Genomic DNA, 20,299 nt, shown 5'->3' with positions numbered 1-20,299 from the left:
GGGACCCCTTTTCTTTTTTTCTGGTACAGACCCCTGGGATCCCCTTAGGGGTTCTGAGGGGGGGCTCTGGGGCTCAGGAGACTGCCAGGTGCTGGCCATGTGCCCGTCGCTGTCTTCGGGGGTGGCTGAGAGGGCATGCTGCTGGGAGTTTGCGCTTTCACAGCTTACCTGCTCTCAGCTTCCTGACACAGGGTTTCTGGGTCCGTGCAGCTTTAAGAGCGGCCAGACGCGCGGGTCATAGAGCTCCACTTGGTGGGGCAGGGCATCGCCGCACTCCAGCTGGGCGCCGTCGTGGAGCACTCCTCTTTCAAAAGAGCAGGCCGTGGAGCGTCTAGATGTGCCTTCTTTCGACGTTGTTCGAGGGGTGGCGCTCTTCCCATACGGGATCAGCATTCAGCTTTCGGTGTCTGGGCTGTGTTCCTTTGATTTCAAATCGAAAGAGCGCATGGCACGTGTAGACACTCCCTTCATTCTTTTGAAAGAGGGCTGGTCTTTCCGAAATACTGTACACTTGTAGACACACCCTAACAGATTTAATGGAGCATAAAGTTTTGTGGGCAAAGACCCACTTCATCAGATGCATCTGAGAAAGTGGGGCTTTGCCCACGAAAGCTTATGCTCCAATAAATCTATTAGACTAAAAGGTGCCAGGGGACTTCTCATTGTTTTTTAGAGGAGCAGAGAACTAATCTTTATGTTCTCAGGACAGAAGAAGTCAAAGAAACACTGAATGGCGAGGCCATGGGATTTGCCTCTGTCTTTGAGTACTCTTGGCTTCTGTGTTTCTTTGTAGAAGGCCCCATAATACTAATAGAGTCTTCCAGAAGCTGGGAGAAGAGGGAGAAGAAAGACCAATCTAAGAACTATTATAACACTACAAATTCACTTTAAACTGCATTTATAATTTACCTCTCTAATCTGTTTAATCCACTCCTCCCTTCCGATCAACTCCTGATGCAGGACTACAGGAGCAGAATTTAAACTAAAGGCCACAGAGTCACTAGATTTTCCTTTAATAAAAGGCTGGAGATCGGAGTGCAGCTGTAAGAGAGGATGAAAATATTTCTGTTAAATAAAAAAAGATTGACACACCTTAGTTTTACAATATGTCAGACGATGGTGGCCTCAGGCTTCTGATATCTATGAGGTCACCACGTAATCCTTCTCTAGACACTCAGCCCTACGTGCACACATACAACCATCAACCACAGAGCCAACTCCAGTTCCACATTCCTCACTCCCTTCCACAGTCTGTTGTGTCTGGGAAGGGGTAATAAAGTCATCAGGTGGATAGTAAGGTGTGGGGTGGGGTAGAGGGAAGGAAAGAGTTGTTAGTATGTGGTGGTGAGGTCTCACTCGTTTATGAGGAAGGCACTCTTTTTCACCATTGTGAATGGTATAGAATTATTTTCCACTTTCCAGGACCCATGGGTGTTACTTGATGCATACATTTCTGATACACTGAATATTTCATAAAAAGTAGTTTGCTGTCACAAGCATATGGCTCTTTATACATATTGCCTACACTGGATAATTACAAGTGGATTCATTTAAAGTATCAGCTAAACTCAGATCCAAGAGAGGCTTAAATGAAATATATTAGAAGTTTTTCATCTGCTCTTTCAGTAGAAGGCTGAACAGAGAGAAAAGGCATACCTTATGACTCGTAGACATGTGCTTTCCATACTGAAATGCCATCTCCTGGATCTCAGCGTCATGCTTTGCTAATTCCATTGCAGCCTGGCAGCTCTTTGCCAACAAGGCACTATGGGATAGGAAAATCTGTTCCTTCCAAGTTGATATTCCAATATCATGTGTAAGACAGTTTTCCTAAAAATAAAAGGAAGGCTATACTAAGAAAGCTGAAGCAGTGATAATATCAGACATAGGAAATTAAAAACATTGCTATGCCACCTTGGAATTTCCACATGCTATAAATTCCAAGGCTGAGGACTTTAATGTGCCATGCAAAGCAGTCACTGGTGGAAAAGGTGAAAACATTACAGCAAGTTTTAGCTGCTGAATTTTAGAGCTGCTGCTGCCTCAAAAACTAAAGTGAGTACAGACCCCTAAAGGTATAAAGGTATATCCTGTGTAGGATATTTTGGGGTTGTATACTTTTTGCTTCTTTATGATAAACAAGCAAGCCTTGGAAGATATTTTTACAGTAGAAATATTAGGAATATCAAGCCTGAATTCCCTTGGAGGGCTCTAGTAGATATTACAGATGCTTATCATGAGCTATAATGCCCAAAAAAGATGCTAAGCCTTTAACACAGTTTCTTTTTATCCAACATGTATTTATATTTTAACAAAACCAAAAGAAAAAATAACCAGTTTTAAGCATTGTGCCTAAAACACTTGATTTACACACACACACACACACACACACACACACACACACACACACACACAAATAAATAAAAAGTCAGAGCTTTATGAATTGTAAAGAGGGAAAAAAGATCACAAAGCCCAGGGTTTTATTTCACTCCTTTTCAGGATCTCCTTAAAAAAAGTATAAAAAACACCACAGGTTATAAATGAAGGAATGTGGAGAAATGGTTTCAAAATTTAGATATTAAATATCGTATGTAATTTCTCACTACACAGAAATTTACAGCACTGACTGAGCCAAAAGGTAAAATTTGATAGACGAAGTGAGAAAAGAAATTAAAAGACTCTCATCTAACAAGACCCTTCCCCTAATGTTACTTCAATTATATTACTTTAAAATGAATAAGAACTAAATCTGTGTGACCCCTTAATTTTCTACCAGCTATTATCTGACATGAAATTGGTAACAAATGAAATAAAATCTTTCTAATTCAGCTCCAATCTTCCTCCCTTGTGAATGCTGCCAAGGAGTGCTGCATTACAGGAGAGAAGATAATATGAGACGAATAGGAAAAGTAGAATGTTTTAATGGCAAGCACACAAACACACCCCTCCCTTTTACAGAGTGGAAAGAGCAGAGAACAACATGTTTGCTACTATGTATGTGATGACAATTTACAAAGTAAAGATTAAACTTTAAGTAGGCCTCATTTTAGTATGATATTTGTTCTCTAATGTGGTAGTTCAGCCCAAAACATACACAAGTTTCCATGACTGGCAGAATGAAAAAAATATAAATAAGAACTGCTAACATAACTAAATGCTTAGCCATTTTCTTACTCAGACATAGACGAATTTAAAATAATTCAGAGATGAAGTTCTAGGATGTTGTAACTTGCTTTTTTTTAAAGTCAGAACCAACCAAGATAAAAATGTGTACTTAGTAAAGCTTATTGGATGAAGATTAGGACATCCAACTAGCAGTGATTTTGCAATTATTTACTTTAACCATCATGAAAACAGAAGTAAACCAAGAAGTTCAACAAAAACAAACAGTCATTTATGAAGTTACAAAGTCCTTAAAACATTAGTCATACAAAGTCTTGGAAACATTCAGATACTAAATACAGATTGTGACATCACTTGTGAACTGCAGATACTGAATAGACCCTACTAACCATGGCAAATAATTCGGCAAGAAATTCTACAATATTTTCCAAAAGTGGCATCTTATACACAAAAATGAAAAAATTAGTATTTTTGTGACCTCAAAGTCTTGAAAATATTTGAGAAGAGTGGAAACTTATCCTGAATTTTTGCAATTTATCAAAAACACCCTTTTATTTGGATGATACTATTGACGTGGGCAAGACTTCACCAGATGGACAAATTTCTGCTCTGCTTCCTACAAATCTAGTGACAGTCTAATGAAACCAGTGGATTTATTATATGTGTACCATGACAACAAATTTATCCCTAATAAAAAGTAATTTTGGATACTGATCTTTTAAAGACAATGATTTTTTTAAATGTGCAGATTTTCAATTTTTATGCTTAAATGTGGAATTGTGAAAAAGTCTTTAGAGAGATCTAGGCAAAATCTTAACATTGAAAATTTTACCAGTAACATACCGCCTGTATTTCAGGCACTTTGAAAAAATGTTCAGTATTATGTTGTTTACTATGCTTTACAAGCCAACAAAATAACACACAGCTTCTGAAATCTCCCAAACATCCAAAATAAATTTTTTAATTTCCTGTGCTGAAAAAATATGCCCAAAGGTAATGTACTGCATCTCTTAACGTGGATATTGAAATCCTGAGGGTACATAAAGAAGCATGCTCAGTCTGATAGGAGCTGTCTGAAAAAAGTACTCGTATAAGAATTTGGTAGCCAAACTATAAGCACAGTCCAGTCAGAGAAAATCTTGAGAGCCTTCTTCCACTTAAGTTGTCATCTCTCAGTGAAATGTTTGTAAATTGCATTGCAACAACAGGACTAGGAAAACCTACCCTGAATTTTTACAATTTATCAAAAATACCCTTTTATTTATTTATGTTGGCATTGCAACAACAGGACTAGGGAAAACGTTGTTTCCCAGCCAAAATACCCATAACAGTAGCTGTGATTTAGTTCAACAACACTGATAAAGCTTGTAATGTGTCAGTTAGACCACGTCTACATTTGCAGGCTGACAGCAGCACAGCCCGGAGAGAGCTGTCCGGTAGTTGTACAAAAGCACCTAAACAAGCAGGAGTAGCTGGGGGAATCTCCCACTGACACAGTGCTGTGCCCACAGGCACGCATGCAAGCAAAACTTACAACGCTCAGCAGGGTTGGTTTTTCTCACCCATGAGCGGCATAAGTTTTCCTGATAGAAAGAGTAGATCAGACATGGTGTTACTCTAAATTAGTGATACTCAGACTTAGGCTATGTCTGTACTAGACACAGCAGTCAATGGTTGATACACAATTTTAGCTACGCCAATTGTGTCGCTAAAACTGACTTTTCAGCCATCAGCTTCTGTGGCTGTCTTCACAGAAGAAGTGTGACGGCCACTCCCATTGACTTTCCTTAATCCTCGCAGCTTGCGAGGAGTTATGGAGTTAACATTGACCCTGGAAAGCACCATTTTGTGAAACGGCATCCCAGAAGATCAACCCCGAGTGGGATGATCTTCCACAGTAATGTAGATGTAACCTAGAGGTTCAGGAGATGAATTGGTGATCAACATTACCCAAAAGGGCCACAGCAGTAGTTGGTTATATTCATATTTAAACATTATACCAGAGGAAAACATACACACACTTTTATATAAATGAGTATGTATTATTTTCACAGCAAATTAGTTAATAACTTAGTGCAAGGTGATAACTAAATTAGCAAATATCAGACTAAAATCAGCCTTACTGGTTAGTAAGTTAGACTGGTTAATGATGAAATCATTGCTTTTTAATGTAGTGTTGCAAAGAGCTAAAGAAGACACATTAAAAAGTCACTTGCAGCTCCCAAGCCACAGGGTGAATAAGTATCACTGCTCTAAATCACTTGAAATCATCAAGGAGAGAAACATTAATTATCTCTGGACTGCACATTTTATGAAAACTGAAGTTACATCTGTGGATGTGAAATAGGTGGGATTTCTCCCTTTATTTCTGAAGCTTTCCATATCAATAGGAAGAAGGGGTCAATGGCTGGCTCTCAGGATTGATAAGAGAATTTGAAACATACTCCCTACCTTTAGATCACTAGTTTATGAAAAAAAAAACATTTAATATCTGATGACTGTTTAATGGTATACATGAAATAAGGCAGTGGTCTTAGTTGTACTCATTTGCAGGAGATGTGATGAATCTAAGTCACAAAAAAACAAAACAAAACAAAACAAAAACACAACCTGGCACAAGAGCAGGTTGTGTCAGAAAAGCCAAAAACAGAGCAAAGAGATTAAATTAACCTGTCATCCACGGAGACAGGACCTCTAAGCCACAGCTAAGGCGCCATGGGGAAGGAAGCACTGGAAGACATTGGTCTTCAGGCCTGTTCATCCAGCACTTTTCTAAGCACTAAATTCAATTGAAACTATACACATGAAAGTCTAGCAATGGGAGTGTTTTATTATTAGATCTAGCTTGTGGACAACATTCAGATTATGTTTTTATCTTAATAACTTGAGAGTTTAAAGTAGAAATAAACATTCCCACTTTTCACACTATACAACATAATTCATGCTTTTAATATTTATTTTGAAATACTGTAATTTCAAGTGGCAAACCCTGACTACAGCTAATATTTTTATTTCATCAGCTTCAAGATCAGTAAGGGTGTTTTCACTTTATACAACTACTTACTGCTCTGCTATTAGAAAGGAATTGGTTTGCTGAGAGCTATAGCCATTACTTTCTCAGACAGCTCTTACACTATCTGGGCAATGGAAAACAAATAATTTCTAAAGAATCAAGACATTTTACACCAAGATTTTTACCACTTATAGCTATCATATTTATGATATCAAATTAATTTAACACACTTTATATTAAGTATCATTTAAGATTTATGCCCCCTCACCGAACTGCCTTAAAATAGCTCAAACTGGATTCAGTGTCTCCTTAAGAACTAGATAGCATTTATGTAAATAGATGGCATGATTCATTTGTTGGCATTTTCAGCACTGGATACAAATGTCACAAAACATACCCATATATTGGAGTGTTCCAAAATGCACAACAAGAACCAGCAATACTCAAAGTCACACTTTCTCTGACCCACTGACCAGGGGTTGAGGTTGGCAACAAAGGGGGCAGTTGTCCCAGGTCACCCAGCAGTTCAAAGGGGCCTCGGCTCCCATTTAAATTGTCACTGGGGCATCATGTGCTCTGTGTCGCTCTGAGGGGAGGGTGGAAGGTGCACTCTAGGCAGCAAGGAGGGCTGGCTGCCTCAGCCCCGCCCCTTCTGCCTGAGGCCCCAAACCTTTCTGGTGCAGGGAGCCAGCCTCCTTTCCATTTTTCCCAGGGGCCCACAGCGGCTGTTGGCTCCCCTTCAGCTTCTGGATGAAAAGTGGAAGTATTCAGAATACATTTTATAACTAAGGGTTTTTATTTTGATACACAGCAGCACCTGCTTTACCACCTACTCTTGCACAATGTGATACTGTCTGATCCATGCACAACTCAAACTCTGGTCTAATCCTCATTAGAATAAAAATGCATATATAAATCAAGCATATTTTAATTTGATTCAATCTCAGCACTAGGGTTTTAAATTGGATGGTTCAACAACTTACATTCTGCACAGAAGGAAAAATAAGTCAATAAAATTATGGCTCTCTAATGGTAGCAACACATTTATCCTACAAAACATCATTTGCTTAATTGATGTAAGCTTTAACAGATGTCTTCCTGCTTGTTGGACATGACACAGCATGTTTTATTGGTCTATTAATATATGCCTTCAGTGCTTTGTGAGGAAGAAGGGTGAGCACAAATGAGTCAATAAAACATAAGCTAGAGTGCTCCAATACCTGCATTATGACTCTCTAAAACAATTCTGTTTTAAAAAAAGACAGTAACATTTTAAACATATCTTTTCTCTACAAGTACTTCATCACAGAGGACTACTTCAGACAGTCTAGAAAAAGGTAACATTACAGAAAGCCTGCGACAGACCTGCTTTTTCTTTCATTTTCATGCTTTTTCCTCTTTAATTTTCAGTCATTTTCATCTTGCAGCAGCACTTTACTATAATTTGGACCTTCTCTTAAGCCAGCAGTTGCCCCACAACAGAGGCACTTTTTAAAAAAACTGCTAGATTTCTTGCTGGGGAATGAGCCTGACTGATGGGCTGTTAGAAGGCAGCTACTTTTCAGTTTTCACTCAAAAGTTTTTTGATTTACCCTCAAGTAAAGTAGACCAGTTGCTTACAATATATAAATCATGGCATCTGAGTGGAAGATGAAATGCAACTTTTCTTTAAAAGTTACCCCTCTGAGAAGGGCCGGTGTCCAAGGATCAAAGAAAAGTAGAGCACCTGAATGCCACCAAATCTCTGTGTTTCACAAGTGGATGAGCCTCACTGAGCAAGAATTTTCAGTTTAAAAGCTCTGCTGGGGGCATTTAAAGGAAAACTGTGTCGATTTTGATCACCGCAGTCAATCTAAAACTTTATTAGGAAAAGGAGCACTTGCCATGAACAAGGTGTTGCTGTTTTTAAAATAGCTGAACAACTGCATAGCATAAGTATTTTAATAATGTTTAATTTCAAAATATTAAAATGGATTTTCTTCTGACTGACCATTATGAAAACACATTGGAAATTGCTCTGCAATTCACAGCATTCCTTCTTACAAAGCATTCCTTCTCCACTTTTAAAAGTGATATAATAAAGCTGTTGCTTCTAGCATGAGACCCCATCAATATTCATATTCAGGAGCTGAGGAAAAACCAGTGCAGTTTTCCTTTCCAAAAAGCTCCTGATTTTTTATTTAAGATAAGGATGATCTGGCTGGTAAAGTGTAAGACAAAGACTTTGTCTACACTTCTAAAATTAAAGTACTGCCATGACAGCACTTAAAAATGAATGTGTGGCCATGGCAGAAGCACTGGGAGAGCGCTTTCCCAGCACTCTATGTAACTGCCGCCCCCTGCCCACCTCCAGGGAGCAGCCAATAGCACAGTCTGTTTACACTGTTGTTTTGCAGCGCTATAACTTGCTACGCTCGGAAGCAGGGTGTTTTTTCACAATCTGAACCAGAAAGTTGAAGCAGAATAAAGTGACAGTGTAGGTTTAACCTAAGAACCAGAGCACCTAAGTTCTGTTCTTGGCTCTTCTACAGCCTTATTGAATGACTGTACGGGAAAAAACAGGGACAGCAATACTTCCCCTACTCGGCAGTTTTGAGGCTACCTTTGTTAACATGTGTGAAGTGCTTTGAGAGCCTCTGATACAGGCACTCTAGAAGTAGAAAAAAGTATATGATAAATGTTTTAGAAGGTGTTTGTAAGTTATGGAAGCCTAGTCACCTCTACAGAGCAGGGCATGGAGGATGAGATCACCACAGGTGGCACTTTTCTTTGAAACTTAGCAACCATTCCCACAACTGAACCTCCAAGAAAAACCACTTGGATACTGATACTCTTTGCAGTCCACAGGTTTAAGAGGCAGCTTGGCTGGTTAGAACTTTGAATTTCAAGTAGGAGTAGGTTTGAGAAAAACGGAAGACGATTGGCAGAAAGGCCCTTTCACTCACACTCAGAAAACTAAACTTTAGGCTGCTCTTGCAACTAAAGCCTAAAACTTTTGGGTTGAAGCATCATTCAAAATAAGAGAGAAGCAAGAAAGGGAAGAACCTATTTTTTATTTGCCTATTTCATTCACATATGGTTTGGCTCGCTATACAAATAAGATGACAAAATACGGTCAACTAAAAAGTGACAAAAGGGGCTTACTGCAGGATTGTGTATGGCTTTGCAAAGGAAAAACGACAGCAAGAGCTATCATCGGTGGTGCAAGTGGGCCAGTCTGTTATACCAGAAAGTTATTTTTAACTGGCAGAATGTACTGCAAAGACTCCCTCATGACCACCCCCAGCCACTCCACTGGCTGCCATGTCTGTGTACCGTGCAGCTGGGGTGGCTGTGGGGGGGGGGGTGGGTCGGGGCTGAAAGTTCTGCTCCTTTCTTTGCTGCCCCTCCCATCAGGGAAAGAAGCACAACTCCCAGCTCCTGTCCAGAGCTGCCGCATCTGTGCATGGGACTGAGAGTTTTGCTCCTTTCCCTGTCCTCAGGGAGACTACAAACGCCAATTTGCTCACATTTAATCTTTATAAAGGGCCATCAGAGATGGCGTAACAAAAATATTCCAATGGACCCCAGGCCTGAGGTGTCAGCGAAGGGTAAATTACAGTGAATGATGTAGTTCACTGTAAAAGACAGCTTAAATCCAGCAATTAAAGAGGATACCCAGAGCAGCTCACTGCAGATTGCTGTTGACCAAGAGGTGGTCATGGAATACATCATTTTAGCTGCGCCTACACGTGCACGTTACTTCGAAGTAGCGGCACCAACTTCGAAATAGTGCCCATCGCGTCTACACGCGTCGGGCGCTATTTCGAAGTTAACTTCGACGTTAGGCGGCGAGACGTCGAAGTCGCTAACTTCATGAGGAGATAGGAATAGCGCCCTACTTCGACATTCAACGTTGAAGTAGGGACCGTGTAGACGATCCGCGTCCCGCAACGTCAAAATTGCCGGGTCCTCCATGGCGGCCATCAGCTGGGGGGTTGAGAGATGCTCTCTCTCCAGCCCCTGCGGGGCTCTATGGTCACCGTGGGCAGCAGCCCTTAGCCCAGGGCTTCTGGCTGCTTCTGCGGCAGCTGGGGATCTATGCTGCAGGCACAGGGTCTGCAACCAGTTGTCGGCTCTGTGTATCTTGTGTTGTTTAGTGCAACTGTGTCTGGGAGGGGCCCTTTAAGGGAGCGGCTTGCTGTTGAGTCCACCCTGTGACCCTGTCTGCAGCTGTGCCTGGCATCCCTATTTCGATGTGTGCTACTTTGACGTGTAGACGTTCCCTCGCTGCGCCTATTTCGATATTGGGCTGAGCAACGTCGAAGTTGAACATCGACGTTGCCAGCCCTGGAGGACATGTAGACGTTATTCATCGAAATAGACTATTTCGATGTTGGCTGCACGTGTAGACGTAGCCATAATGGTTTAAGCACCATTCCATGGTCATCCTTCCCATTTAAAGCCCATTGTTTCTTTAAAATGTTCTTGTTTTCCAAATTTACAGCACAAGGTTTTTTTTCCCCCCCTAAATAAAGAATGTTAGTAGATAACACCTCCGTATTCAAAAATGAGAAGTTATCTGACACTGGAGAATACTGCATTACCTTTTTTTATATCTAGTGATTTCAAATCAGATTCTAGATTAGATCTAGATTTATATAGAGGCAACTGTATATTTTCTGTCTTATTATCTATTCCTTTATTAAGTGATCTAGATCAAGTGATCCATCCCACCACCCATTTCCAACTTCTGGCAAACAGAGGCTAGGAACACCAGGCCTGTCCATTTTGGCGAATAGCCACTGATATACCATATACTCCATGAATTTATCTAGCTCTTTTTGTATCCTGTTAAGTCTTGGCCTTCCAAACATCCTCTGGCAAGGGGATCCAGAGGTTGACTATGAACTGTGTGAAGAAGTACTTCCTTTGGCCTGTTTTAAACCTGCTACCCATCAATGTCACTTGCTGACCCCTACTTCTTACGAGAAGGAGTAAATAGCATCTCCTTATCTGCCTTTTTCATACATCAGTCAAAATTCTATAGACCCCAACTGTATCTCCTCTTTAGGTGCGTCTATTCTTAGCTGAAAAGACCCAGTCTTATTAATCTCACCTCATATGGAAGCTGCTCCGTAACTCCTAATAACTTTTGTTGCCCTTTTCTGAACCTTTTCAAATTCCAACGTATCTTTTTGTGAGATGGGGCAATCACATCTGGATACAGTATACAAGTATTACCTCATTTGTCCAATGACACCACTGATTGTTTAGCAGGTTTCCTGCTTTTGATGTACTTTTTTTTTTTTTTAACTTTTTTTGCTATTATTCTTTGAGTTTTTGGATAGCTATTCTTAAAATTCTTTTTTGGTCTTCCTAATTATATTTTACACTTACTTTGCCAGAAGTTATGTTCCTTTCTATTTTCCTCATTAGATTTATCTTTCACTTTTTAAACAATGCCTTTTGCCTCTGATTGTTGCTATTACTTCATTATTTACCTATGGTGGCCCTTTTTTGGTTCTATTTTTATATTTTTTATTTGAGTTGAGCCTGTATTATGGTGTCTTTAAAAAGTTTCCATGCAGCTTACAGGGATTTTTAAATGTAATTATATTGTGGTCACGATTTCCAAGCTATCCAGTTATACAGCAAACCCTCGAGATATGCGTAGCCAAGTTGTGTGTGTCTCAGGTTAATGCGACTGCTGCCCTGACAGGAGCAGGAAACTGACTCTTGGCTGCTGCCACTGAAAGGAGTGGTTTTCCGGTCCCCAGAGTGGTGGGGAGCTGGGAACCAGGTGACAGCCTGGCTCCTGCTCCCCTCTGCTTGCAGAGCTATGAAACTGACCAGGGTAGGAGCCCTGGCCAGTTTTCTGGCTCTAAGGAGTGGAGAAGAGCCAGAAGCCAGGCTGCCCCTGGTTTCTGACTCCCTTCCACTGGCTGGAGCCAGGAAACTGACCAAGGCTGCTGCCCGGGTCTCCTCAGTGGCAGGGAGCTGGAAACCAAGTAGCAGCTTGGTTCCTGTCTCCTTGTTTCTTGTGGGACCCAGGAAACTGACCAGCACATGGTTGGTCAGTTTCCCATGTCCTGCAAGTAGTAGGGAGATGGGAACCAGGCTGCTCCCTGGTTCCCAGCTCCCTGTCACTCTGGGAGCCAGGAAACTGACCAGCCTGGGTGGGCTCCTCAGTTTGGGGCAGCCTGGTTCCTGTCTCCCCTCAACTTGCATATAAATTTGAGCTACGTGGGAGTTGCAGAAATGCAACCCCCACATAACTCAAGGGTTTACTGTATTCACAACCTTGGACCAGACCCTGTGTTCCATTTATTAAATCAAGAATTGCTTCTCCATTTGTGAGTGCCAGGATCAGCTGCTCCAAGAAGCAGCCTTTTAAGGTGTCAAAAAGTATTTGGCAGAGAGGTAGCCATATTAGTCTGTATCTTCGAGGACAACAAGAAGTCCTGTGGCACTTTATAGACTAACAGATATTTTGAAGCATAAGCTTTAATGGGCAAAGACCCGCTTCACCGACGAAGCAGGTCTTTGCCCATAAAAGCTTATGCTCTAAAATATGTCAGTCTACAAGGTGCCACAGGACTTCTTGTTGTTCTCGAAGAAACTATTTGTGCATCTTATCCTGAAGTGATATGTACTCCGTCAATATGGGGATAGTTGAAATCGCCCATTATTGCTGAGTTGTTTATTTTAGTCGTCCATCTAATCTTCCCATGCATTTTACAATATCACAATCCTAGCCATGGGTTCAGTAATATATCTCTACTGCTATAGTCTTATTATTAGAGCATTATGGATTACTAGCCATAAGATATTATATGGCACAGTTTGGTATATTTAAATTTTTATTTCATTTAACTTTAGGCTTTCTTTCGCATACAGTGCCACTCCCCCACCAGAATGACCTGTTCTGTCCTTCCAATATATTTTTTACCCTGGTATTACTATGACCCATTGATTATTCTCATTCAACCAGGTATGGGTGATGCCTATTATATCCTCATTTAATATGAGGCACTCTAGTTCACCCATCTTATCATTTATACTTCCAGCATCGATATGTTAGCACTTTATAAACTTGTCACTCTCTAGCTGTCTGCTGTTACAAGAGGTAATTGAATGGCACTCTTTTCCATATGGCTGTTTCTGATCAGACCCCGCCTGTATTTTATAGTTTTCCACCCTCTCCTCCTCCCTAGTAGATAAAGAATGTCCATCCTCATATGAGTGTCTCTGTCTGAACCACTTGCTCCTCTGCACCCATTGGCTTTCACAGGTTCACTTGTGTTAGATATGGACTTGATTGGTGGCCATACCAGACCTACTAAAAGTTTAATCTTTAGCTACTATGCTATATGTTATTTTATATCATTGCAATATATTAATTATATTTACAACAATCTGGTTTCTCTTAGTAAAGCATTGCTTTACTTTCAACTCTTGCCAGGCAGAATAGCTCAGTGCTTATTATAAACACAAAAACATTCTTTTGGTTTTTTTTAACTTGACATTGTGCAGCCAGGCTCAGGGCACCTTATACTTTCCCCATAGCTGATGCTTACTAAGTCTTATGTAAGTGTGGTTGAACAATCATTAAATTTCTCAATTTCTTCTGAGGCAGTATCATTGTCTTCTTACACAGCTCTCAGTCCAACATGCTGCTGAGTAAAGAGAAATAAGACTAAGACCTGCTGCAATGGCAGACACCCAATAGAGCTGAGAACATTTCTAGTAATACTGAAGATGGCGTTAATCTAAAATGTGCAAATGAAATCACAGTGAAGCAGCCCCATTGCTAAAGTCAATGATGGGAAGTTTACCCTTAAAAAAGGTATTTTAAGTAAAACATAGCTGAGATTAGAAAAACCTGCTTGGCTTATATAATATGCAATTTTATAAATTCTCCATGCCCTTTTATTCCTTAGATGATGGAGGGCTGCCAACATGCATGCCAACTGCGATGCTAATTTATATGATCTAGGTACTTACAGCAACTTGGAGCTAAACTGAGAACTCACTTCACTTGCTCTCGACAACAAAATACAAGTAGTGATTAACCTGAGCTCTATTTTAAAATGAACACTTACAAGTGAAAGGTTCCATGTAACAAGATGTTTTGCTTCCCAGTGCTATTCCTTTAAGATTCATATTTCTGACTTGGCTTGGCCATCTGAGATCCTTTTGTTTCTATTAATATGCGCCATTTAAATTACGATAGTCTATAATACGCCTATGCACACATCTGTGATTATCTCAATAGAATAAATCTACGCTTTTTGACAGTGTATTGGGTGAAATACAGAGGTAACAACAATGAATACTCTAATATATGAATTTCCTAATACACACAATGTTAAGGGATAAGGTAAATGAAACTAGATTTCTTAATTTAGTATCCTGCCAAAATTAAATCACTGTAATAAGTGCAGCCCCTTGAAACGCCTGTTATATGACTCAAATCTAAATTCCAGTTTCATCAAAAGCTTCCAAACAGTTCACAAGAGTTCTTGCCATGCAGCAAAGTAACTGTAATGTGGCATATTTATAACTGTCTTTGCACTGAACTTCACATCCCACAGTCATATAAATGATGGAACCCTTTTCTTTCAGCAGGCCAGTACTCTCTGATACGTGTAAGAATGACTTTCTCCAGAGAGGAGCATAGTACAGCTCCTTATGCCTCAGCATGAGGCTTCTATTTAGCTCACCAAATAAAGCTGACAGATTTAGGAATACAAAGGTCCTGGTTTAAATTTTGGTTGCAGTGGCTGCAAACACTGAAGCAGCCAGGATCTTAAAAACTACATGACCTAGCAAAATCTATGTATACGATTGCTCTTAAAATATATACATTTTAAAAAATCCTTCAATACAAATGACTATGTTTCCAGTTCGCTATTTGCAGTATTCCTATATAACTGCTTTAGATAGAATCTTTAACAAAGGCACTACTGACTGAGGTATGTTTAACACTCATGGTAACTGCAAACTTGTTTGGCTTTTTACTAATAAAAAATTACAGAATCTCTGAGCACGTCTAGTGCTGCCCACCCACCAACTATGGCACAACTGAGGCACCATAATAAAAGTATTTCTGAAGCTTGCTGGGACTGTAATTAGCCCTTCCCCCTCCCTTCCCTTTAAACAAAACCAAGTCATCATACTATTCACTATTGCCACATGTTGCTTTAAAACAAACTACTTGTGTGAAGTGCAAGGAATCAAGTCTTACCTCTGACAAGTTAGAATTGTCATAGTATATTCCTTGTACTAAGTCACCAATTGCACTTGAGATGAGTTCCACAACCTGGAAAACAAAACAGAAAGCCCCAAAATTTATTTATTTAATTATGGTCAATTACCTGATCATCAACAGCGTGCCTAGAAGGCTCATTAACCTTCCCTGCAGGATCATGACTTCGAAAGACTACATGGGCTACCAGAAGAGATTCTGGCAAGACTATTTTTTGCCACCTAATGACAAAGAAATAAGATACAAGTCTCCATACTGGAACCTTTAGCAAAGTCCTTCTCCCTTCTATCAAAGCTTTAAGTTAATACAAATGAGAACCAAGTAATATTTATTTTCCTAAGACTGTAAACTACAGAGTATATTCTCACAAGGATCTATACAGTACACCTAAATCCCAGTTCATGAATATGAGACAATAACCCCATCTTCCCCCCCCCAGGTAGATATTTCATCATATACCTCACTGGGAGCTGCTAAAATTCTAATCTTCACTGGTAATACAGAAAAAGTCAGAATCCACAGAAAGCTAACCCTTCAAATGAGATCATTTGGTATTTGAGTGTTCTGGGAATGCTCTGTGGACATATTTAGTGCATGGCCTGCGGGTCAGCAGGTACTCACAGAGTGAAAGTCTGCAACACGGGAATGTTTGACTCAGATTTATCAATCTGTATTATCTTTAGGCTTCAGACTTTTTATTTTATTCAAGCAAAGCCTAAAAATCTGAACTTGATCCAGAATGTAAAACAAGGAGTCCATGGTCTCACTGGAACTACTGCACAATTTAGAAGTGTCTGCATGAACTGTCTTAATTGGAACAAAATTCTGGGGTTTACTGTAAAATCACATGCAGCCATTTCAAATACACAAACCTTAAGGCTATCCTTATAGCTGTGCTCACAAAGTTTTAATTTCTTGACTGTTTAATTTCCTTTGAGTATGATTCTATATCTGATTCACTTCTTTGCTTCCTAAAATTCAGCCTAGCTCTTACTGAATTAAAGGATTTTGTTTCAGCTTTTATCATTCTTGTAATTGAATACATTAAGCTAAACTATAATGCCCCAAACAGATATTTCAATGTTGAGGCATATTTTATTAGATAATAAAAACACATTCTGATGATAGCTTCAAGTATTTTCAACACAGCTTTTTAAAATGCTAATTCTGACACTTATGCCTACAGAGAGTGAGAAAAAAACTTTAGAAATGGTGCTCATTAGCAGGATTTTTAAAAAAATCTTGTGATGCATATGGGTTAATTTGTAAGACCTATAAAAACAGTTTCTAAAAAAATCATGTTGCCATTTAGATAACCAGATACTTATGAAATATTGTAGCAATATGAGCTGCACAGAAACTGAAAGGACAATGATCCTACAGTGTTACCAGATGTGTTGAGTTATTTAAGTGGGGAACAGAGAATATTAGTAGCTTTTTTTGAAGGTATCAGATAAGCCCTATTCCCAAATCCAGGAGGATTGAGTATCACCAATAGGTCTATGAAAGTCTGTAACCAAATGCTCAGCATCAGATTGTATTACAGTTTATACAAGCAACATCCCAAGATTCTTCTGATGGCGGGGACACATAATACAGATCAATCATTCACTAAAAAATGTTATGGTTTGTGAAACAGTCTGAGCTCAGAGACCGACACCGGTAATACGAAGAGGAATTTACAAAGACATTGAGTTCTATTCTAAATGTCAAAGTGATAGTATGAACCTTTAACAAGGCATCTGGCTGTGGATAACCAGACCTCTTCTTCCTCTCTCTCTCTCCTGAAACTCTAACCTATGCAGGACAAAATGAAACATTCTGTTTTGGAATTTCTCTCCCTGGATGCCCCCCAAAAGAACTTAATTTGCAAATGACAATTTTGCTGAAAAATTACTATAACTCTCTCCATGAAAATATTTAACCAAAATCGTGCCTAAATTTCTTGTAATGTTTATTATGTAATTTTTCCATAGATAGAATTCTAGGGACTATCTATACAAGACAGTTTAAAGCATGACACTATATTAGATATAGGATACTAAATGTTGGTAATATTGCAAAGGTTGCCTCCTTTCATCCACCTCACTAAAATACTCTATTTCCATACACTTAAAAAAACAAAACAAAAAACAAACAAACAAAAAAACCCTAACACACCTTGCAAGGTCACACAGAATCTCAGTTGTGATGACAACTTTTATATTCAAGACCAGGATGGGACATTTTAATGTTTGTCACTTCATTAATTTATAATCTGTTCTATGAGAAAGTATCTGCTGTGCAACATCTGTGGGCTGGGCCTTTGGGCTGTAGGGAAAACTACGGAAATCAAGATGCGTTATGTTTCTAAATAGCCGTGTCTACACGTGCACGCTACTTCGAAGTAGTGGCACTAACTTCGAAATAGCGCCCGTCACGGCTACATGTGTTGGGCGCTATTTCGATGTTAACATCGACGTTAGGCGGCGAGACGTCGAAGCCGCTAACCCCATGAGGGGATGGGAATAGCGCCCTACTTCGAAGTTGAACGTCGAAGTAGGGACCGTGTAGTTGTTGCGCGTCCCGCAACATCGAAATAGCGGGGTCCGCCATGGTGGCCATCAGCTGAGGGGTTGAGAGATGCTCTCTCTCCAGCGCCTGTGGGGCTCTATGGTCACCATGTGCAGCAGCCCTTAGCCCAGGGCTTCTGGCTGCTGCTGCGGCAGCTGGGGATCCATGCTGCATGCACAGGGTCTGCAACCAGTTGTCGGCTCTGTGGATCTTGTGTTGTTTAGTGCAACTGTGTCTGGGAGGGGCCCTTTAAGGGAGCGGCTTGCTGTTGAGTCCGCCCTGTGACTGTCTGCAGCTGTGCCTGGCACCCTTATTTCGATGTGTGCGACTTTGGCGTGTAGATGTTCCCTCACAGCGCCTATTTCGATGTGGTGCTGCACAACGTCGATGTTGAACGTCGACATTGCCAGCCCTGGAGGACGTGTAGACGTTATTCATCGAAATAGACTATTTCGATGTCGCCACATCGAAATAGGCTACTTCGATGTAGGCTTCACATGTAGACGTAGCCAATGTGTCTCAAATGATTTTAAAGTAAAGAAAACACAAGTTCTGGTCAGCACCCTTTAAAGAGTCCCACAAATAATATTACCAAGCTTTAGTGTGTTTTACAAAGGAGACAAGTAACATTATCCCTACTTTAATGATGGAGAAAGTGAGGTGCAAAGACAGGTGAAGTGATGTTCCCAGAGTCACGCAGCAGCCATTGTCAGGACAAGGACCAGAAGCCAGCTCTCTGAGTCCCAGTTCATGGGTCTATCGCTAGCCAGCGCTGCCTAGTTTCACACAATGACATTGTTTTTGAAGATCAGGCTTGATAGTAAAACCTGTACGTTAACTTTGACCATTTGAGGGGCCAGACCTGATCCTCTCCTTGCTCATCACTTTCACATGCGTGAGCTCCCTCATAGTCAGGTTCCATCAGGAGCAGGATGTGGATCTGCACAGGCAGAATGGAAAGGAGAAACAGCTGTGGTAGCACATTTCCTTTAATTACTCTGTGCAACTTGAAAAGCACAGGGACTATGGAAAGCTCCCCCTCCCACTTCAACTGGCAGTGTGGCAGGATAGGAAACCAGCACCATTACCTGCCCCCTTTGCCTAATAAATCTGATGGAGGGTGAGGGAAACCTTCCCCATTTCTAACAGTAGTAGCTGGGTCGAGGAGGGGAGAAAAGGAGCAAGCACTGTGACACCTACAGAAAGGGAATCATTGCCCAGGAAGATCTGCAGCCTCTTCACAATGAAAAGGGTCCTGAATTCTTTTCTGAGAGCCTCACCAATGCATGGAACTTTCCTAGCAGCCTTGTGATCCACCTCCAGAAATAGAAGGAAACAAAAGAAAAGGCTTGTGCTTTCACCAAGCCTTTTCTCTGCAAGTGCTTTGGTGGATGAATGCACTTGTCCCCCTCTCCCATTCATATCTGAAAGATCAAAGGGCTTCAGGAGGAAGAACAATAGGCCACTGGGGCAACAGAAGAAACAGAGAACTTAGTACTCAGTACTCAGTGCCCATCTCATTATAACCAGATTGTTAAGTTCCCACACATCAGTGTTTCCTCTAAGCTGTGTGTGCGTGCAGCTGCCCAGGAGAAATTCAGATGCTGCCCAGCTGACGAGCAGAGTGAACGCAGCTAGGCTTTGCGTTTCTACTAGTGGTGCCCATTCACACATACCTTGGTGCACATACAGATTTATTCTGCACATGGATGGAAAAGATTAGAGGGAACATTGCCCCCATACCCTTCCCAATTTCCAGGCACCTGTGCCATTTCTCTCTCTCTTTTTTTTTAATTGAACCTGACAGCGCGGGCAGAATCGCGGGTGAAAAACGACCCCCCGCTGACCCCGCACCAGCAGTCCGTCGGATCCCCCACGGGGCTTCAGGCGAGGGCACAGAGGAGCCGGCAGAAAGCCCACCAACTGGCGAAGGGCTGCTCCGCTCCTCCGCAGACCGACCCCACCCACCTCCGGCAGGGGGCCTGGAGCGCAGTGCTCGAACCACGGGAGCGACTGGGGGAGAAGCTAGCCACTGGCAGGGCGAGAGCTGGCGAGGGATTGCCTGTGGCGAGGGTGAGACGAGGAGGAGAAGGTTGATCTTAAAATAACAACTATATTTATTAACACTAACAAACAACATAAACAGTATAGCTAAACAGCACAAACAGTATAATTACTATATATCAACTTATCTACTTCTAATTATACTTTAAACTATACACTAACTCATTTATTGTATATTTAAGCACTTACTATGGACAGGGTTAAGGGTTCCATGGGGGAAGCCCGGGTAAGGCTCTCCTTGTAAGATACAAGGAGAAAGAGTTTTGTGAGTTTTCGTCTCCGGACTACAGGGATTA

General features: G+C 40.9%; 1 protein-coding gene across 3 annotated transcripts in view; it reads right to left on the bottom strand.

Moving 5' to 3' along the window:
* PDSS2 (decaprenyl diphosphate synthase subunit 2) overlaps positions 1-20,299 on the bottom strand; it is a 214,170-nt gene that overhangs the window by 45,014 nt on the left and 148,857 nt on the right. For all 3 annotated transcript variants that reach the window (XR_012645075.1, XM_074990785.1, XM_074990784.1), the window contains exons 4-6: positions 15,366-15,440; positions 1,657-1,830; positions 910-1,041 (exon numbers count right to left, since the gene is read on the bottom strand). Coding sequence is in view for 2 of the 3 variants with exons in the window: in XM_074990785.1 (XP_074846886.1) it covers positions 910-1,041; positions 1,657-1,830; positions 15,366-15,440 (381 nt within the window). In the remaining variant the exon portion in view is untranslated. The remainder of the gene's footprint in view (positions 1-909; positions 1,042-1,656; positions 1,831-15,365; positions 15,441-20,299) is intronic.

This window comes from Carettochelys insculpta, chromosome 3 (genome assembly GCF_033958435.1).
Source record: "Carettochelys insculpta isolate YL-2023 chromosome 3, ASM3395843v1, whole genome shotgun sequence".
Classification (NCBI taxonomy): domain Eukaryota; kingdom Metazoa; phylum Chordata; order Testudines; family Carettochelyidae; genus Carettochelys; species Carettochelys insculpta.
The sequence above is the reverse complement of the archived record's forward strand: the minus strand, read 5'-3'. Positions and strand labels throughout refer to the sequence as shown.